The sequence below is a fragment of the Larimichthys crocea genome, chromosome VIII, assembly GCF_000972845.2.
Source record: "Larimichthys crocea isolate SSNF chromosome VIII, L_crocea_2.0, whole genome shotgun sequence".
NCBI lineage: Eukaryota > Metazoa > Chordata > Actinopteri > Sciaenidae > Larimichthys > Larimichthys crocea.
In genome coordinates this window covers 7,469,830-7,475,829 of record NC_040018.1, presented here as the reverse complement: position 1 = coordinate 7,475,829, position 6,000 = coordinate 7,469,830, and the positions used below count along the sequence as shown (strand labels likewise).

Here is a 6,000-nt window from a genome sequence, read left to right as displayed (position 1 = left end):
TGAAGTTCAAAGTTCAGCTCTTTGTTCATCTGTCTGAGCTGCAGCAGCCTGTTGAAACCTGGACATATACGTAGACGTCGCATTGAGCGCTGAATCGTACATCGACGTCGCCAACAAAGGCAAAGTGGAGCACCACCCTTAAGATGCAGAGTGGCAACATGGAAAAAGCTGTGCAAGAGTATTCTTTTCCACCACTGTAATCTAAATATTATTAATTAAAAAAATCCACACTTTTAATTTAATCAGTAAATAGATTCTGTGTCAAGAGGTGTGAGGCCTAACTTGATCAACTGGTTTCGATAAGGAAGCTGATATAAAAAATGTAATCCTATCTGATGGCTTTTGCGACATGATTTTAATGCGGCTACAATATCAGAGCTGTATGAGAGTTGTTGTGTATACAATACTCAACTTCAGGGGAAGCAAAGATGATGAAAAAACTCTTTTACACCCTGTCCCTTTTTACTTTGCTCGGTGTGGCGGGTTTTCTTTTGTTTCTGCACTTCAGTAAATACAGATCTGTAACTCTTTTAACTGTGTATCATGCAGCAAATGGAAACATCCGCCTTTCTTCGATGAGACGTGTGGGACTGATTTGGAAATGGACTAATGCCACAAATGCCAGACAAGAGAAGACACGGATGCCACCTAATACGAGCAAGTCTTTAGGACCCTGTCCTGACACCCCTCCAGGTCTTAAGGGTCCTCTCAATGTGGATTTTGATTATAAACAGACTTTGGATGAGGTGAGAAAGAATATCAGTTCTCCTTTCAAGGAAGGAGGAAGGTACAAGCCACCGGACTGTATCGCCCGACAGAAGGTAAGTGAATGAATGGAAAGACAAATATAGGCTATAGTAATAGTATAGAAAACAAGAACTGAGATCTGGAAGAGTTTACCATGATTTAGATACTTGTTATCAAATTAAAAAAAAATCTACTATTTATATAATGTGTCAAAACAATGCTAATTAAATCAGCAACAACTTACATTGAAGTCTTGAACATAGTATAGGGAAAGTTTTTACCATGTATATCACATAACTGAAGCAGTAATGAAAACAAAAAAGAATCCCCATGGTGGTTATGATGTGATGAACCATAGTCAGGGGCGGACTGGGACAAAAAATCGGCCCTGGCATTTTGGACCAGAGCGGCCCACAACATTTGATAACACACCTTTTCAGTCTTTTCGGTGCAACTGTGCAAGTCTTTAAAACAACATACCTTGAGCCATGCAATGACTTAACAGGAATCAGTGAGAGTGGACACATTAAATACTTCCAAACTTGTCATTTATTAACACTATAAAAATACACTGCACTACTCAATCACAGTAAAAGAATAGTGATGAGAAATGATGGATCACATCTGTGGGGTGAGTTTTTATATATATATACATAAAGATGCAGTCAGGTCCAGAATTATTGGATTCAAACACAGCTGCACTGACATAACACTAGCAATGAACAAAATTATGTCATTTTAAAAAGTGTTATTTTCTTTCATTGTAGGCAACTTACATTGTCTTTAGCCACCTAGCTACATAAAACAGCCCATTGTTTTCCAGGCCTAAATGGGAGCTTACCCGAGGACTACTAGTTGAACAAAGAAACTGAGAGTGCTGACTCTTCACTTTTCACTCACATTTTTGGTGAGTGGTGGTGGCTTTAAATATGCCTAGGCTAGAATTACTGAAATGTACAGATACCTGCAGCTGCATTCACATAACATAGACAAAATTATATAATTTATTAATTAAAAGTGAGATTTTCTATCAGTTATGTAGCCTACATTGTCCCTACCATCTAGGCTACATGAATAACTGCTATATCTGCAGGACAAAAAAGCAACTTAGCCAATAGGCCAGCCTAGTACTCAGCCCACAAACAATTATAGTCTAATAAGAAATCAGAATGCTGCCCACTGACTTATTGTTATTGTTGGTGAATAGTGAACAAGTTTTCTCACATTAAAGACTATTTCGTTTAGAATGAAGTGTAGCCTACAATGTCTTACAGTCAAAATAACGCTAATGCTCATTTCACCTGCATTAAACTAACCAACTTGGCCATAGGGCAATAGACAAATTATTTGATTGACATTTTATCATATTCATCAAGGGGTTGGGTGGCTTTATCCTACTCGTTGCATTTCATACATGTTCTGACAGTTGCCAGATTATCAGTCCGTGCCTGACCATAGTAAATGGACAAAGGAACATCTCCATCAAAGTCCTGGGAAAATGTCAGGGAATGTAGGAACTTATGCTTATTTCTTAACCCTTCCATCCACAGCAGTGTCAGTAACACTACTTAAAGCAATGGCTTACATAACTATAATAAGCTGTTGTTGTATGGTCTTTGTTGTATAGAAAGGAACACAAACTATTTGTTATTTCATTGCAGTTACAAAAACAGAAAGAACACAGTCAGTAGGCACCGTGGTGGTAGGCTTGTATAGTTGACACCAGACTGTCTAGGTTTCAGCTCTCTTTTTATCACACAAGCAACTGTCACTAAATTGAACAAACCCTTTTTTAAGAAGCACCTTTTAGGGGGCAAAGCTTACCCAAGGCACCAATTTCAGTTTTCCATGTCAACCAAAATTACACTTCCATTTCAAATTTAAAAAATCCAATCCACACTTAAAAACCATCTTGGTTTATTGAATGTATGAAGCAAAATGGTCAATTGCAGTGATGTAGTTTAACACTTTGTGCAATAAATTTATTGGTCCCTAAACCTGATTACTTTTCACTCTCTCTTCACTATTCAGAGGCTATGTTTTGCTTTGCAACTACGAACCTAGTTGTTGTCTCTTACTGAGTGTACCACTAAGGATCTGTGAGGTTTAAGGGTTTGTGAAGTTAAAAAAAACAACTAATTTGCTAAAATTCAGAATGCATAACTAAGGACTTAACAGGGTGTTTTCTAAATTCAGAATGCATAACTAAGGACTTAACAGGGTGTTTTCTTTGATAATTGTTGAATTCCATATCCCGTATAAAAAAAATAGGCCTTTCCCCCTATTACAGTGTCAACATATTGCACTGTTGTACAACTGGGATGTGTTACTTTGAAGGATCAGTTTGAGGCATCTTTCAGGGTTCAGATCTTTTTCTTTGAGGAGTTCTTGAAGGGTTGTAGATATCCTTCAGGTCTGTCAGGTTTTACACAGGTAACAGCACAATCACACACCAGCAGACGGCCCTATTTGACAACATATAAGAAGTATCATTATTGCTTTATTATTCATATTAGTAGTACTGTACTTTTTAAGACCATTTAGCCAAAAAATACTTAGTAGTACTGTACTTTTTAAGACCATTTAGCCAAAAAATACTTTTTTATATCAGCACATTACTTTTGTATTTTGTTTTTGTTTCAAATCAATTAAAATCAGTCTAAAAGTACACAAGGAGATAATACACCAATTACAGGAACTAATGTAGAGTATTGAGACACTCACAACAATACCCTTTTAATTTAATCCGTCAATAGATTCTGTAATTGTTTTTTTTTTGTAATTTATAATTCAATTTATGGAATTCAGACTTAATTATATTATAAGGGATTAATGGCTAAATACAACAAAGCCTTAATGATTATTTACATTTATGTTAAAGCACACCTACTTATTTAATTTGTTTAGGTGGCGATCATCATGGCATTCTGAAATCGGCATGAGCACCTGAAACACTGGCTGTACTACCTCCATCCCATATTGGAGCAACAGCAGTTGGACTACGGTGTCTACATCATCAACCAGGATGGAGAGGGTGTGTTCAACAAGGGTACATTGATGAATGCAGGATTTGTTGAAGCACTGAAGGAATATGATTATGACTGCTTTGTCTTCTCTGACATAGATCTAGTTCCTATGGATGACCGTAATCTCTATCGATGTTTTCAAAATCCCCGACACTTGTCTGTGGCTATCGACAAATTTAACTTCCAGTTACCCTACGGTACTAACTTTGGTGGGGTTTCTTCATTGTCCAAGAGCCAATTCTTAAAGATTAACGGCTTCTCGAATACTTTCTGGGGCTGGGGTGGTGAGGACGATGATATCTATCAGCGAGTTATCTTCCTTGGAATGTCTATTTCTCGACCTGACTTGGTGATAGGAAAGTACAAGATGATCAAACATGTGAGAGATTTACACAATGAGCAGAATCCAGTGAATGCTGGTAAACTGAGACACACAAATTCGACCATGAATGAAGATGGGATTAATTCCCTAAAGTACACAGTCAAGGAGATTGTTAAAGATATACTGTACACCTGGATCACTGTGGATATTCAATCTGAGGATATGGATTCATGACTAAATGTTGATTCTTCAGTCAACCCTGTGTTCTTTTTATATATTGACAGGCTAGACATATATCACATGTGACATAGATAACACAGAAGCCAGACAGACACAGAAGTGTGTTTGGTTGGCCAGTGAAATGGTGAAGGGATTTTATATTTCGATTTTCATTGATACAATACTTTCTTTGTCTTTACTGTCAAATGCAATAACTTTACAAGTTGAAACTTGTATGAAATCTTTAAATTATTATTATTCCATTGTCTATAGGATATTTAACATTACTTCTTTGTGACATGATTCCTTAGACAATGTTTTACAGAATGTATTTAAGGAACTGAGAAGAACTGTAATACAATGTGTGGTCACTATGTTCCAGCACTAAACATAAAAACTAAATGAAACGTATGGTAAGTTCTACATTTGTTCAGTGAAAGTGCTCTTGCACCCCATACTCTGGTGCTGCGTCAGAGCGCAGTGCCATTACGCATGGCCATTCACTGTTTTTTACCTTCATTAAATCGCCCGAAAACTGTATCAAGCTAACGATACAGACCTCTACACACAGCAGAGTGTTACATTAATAGTTCTGCTTTTTTATGAAGGAGACGCCCTGCTACCAGGGCTCATCATAGCAGCACTGAGAAATAACATATCTTTATATGCACTCTACTAAGAGCCCACATTTAGTTTTAAATAAAGCTTACATCTTCTTACATCTTGTGTCTTGGGCCCTTTCTTGTGTACGGGCGGAGATTGCACACAGGGGCTGTTGTGGGGCACCTCTGTGAGGTTGAAGGCATGCTGAGATTAGCCTGCTAAAAAGCTACCTGGCCTGTTGTAGTAGGTCTGCCAAGATTAAAAAGGGAGCAAACGTTTTCATCAGAAGAACGGTATTGGGTAGGGCTATTGGGAGGATTTTGGCCCGTACATGCATTCTTTTTATATAGTGACAGGCTAGACATGTATCACATGTGACATGGTCATTACTGTTACTGTTATATTATGTGACAGCCCGGCCCTCTATGTTGGGGGTGTGTTATTGGCAGGCTGCTGGTTGGTCTGCTTTGTTTCCCAGGTTCACCAGAGGTGGGACCATCATCAGGGGATGTGCTACACCTGGGCCTGGTGAAGTGCATTTATCTGTACGCTGGCTGCTCTCTCGGGTTCTCACTCCATTCACGGCGTCTGAGGAGGACGCCACGGCGCGGCTGTGCTCTCCTGTTTTCTTTCCTGTTTTCACACTCACACACACATGCATCCATGCACGCCTACATGTACACTACTGATCAGACACTGATCTTTTGCTTAATTTTCTGGTGTCACAATAATCATGTCACGGTTGTATTTGAATCTCGTCTCCTCTCCCGTTCTTGGTTACAGTCCCAAGCGGCTCCTCATTGCTTAATATCGCTACAACTAGATTGTGGACGGCCTGACTCATTGTCATTCGCTTTTACAGACTGTTACACAAGATGGCTGCAGGCACTGCCGCGAAGTCTGACGTCAGTGAAGTTTCATTCAATATATTCAAAGGTTTCATTCAATATATTCAGACTTCATTCAATATATTCAAGGTTTCATTAAATATATTCAAGGTTCACTCCATATATTCAAAGGTTCACTCCATATATTCAACGGTTCATTCAATATATTCAAGGTTTCATTGAATATATTCAAGGT

At 38.3% G+C, this 6,000-nt stretch overlaps 1 protein-coding gene across 1 annotated transcript; it reads left to right on the top strand.

Moving 5' to 3' along the window:
* Positions 1-402: 402 nt before the first annotated feature.
* Positions 403-4,575, top strand: LOC109141922 (beta-1,4-galactosyltransferase 1-like). The gene is given in 2 exon segments (XM_027281143.1): positions 403-821; positions 3,655-4,575. Coding segments are annotated over 2 exon segments (1,068 nt in total). The 5' UTR covers positions 403-428; the 3' UTR covers positions 4,330-4,575.
* Positions 4,576-6,000: the final 1,425 nt, after the last annotated feature.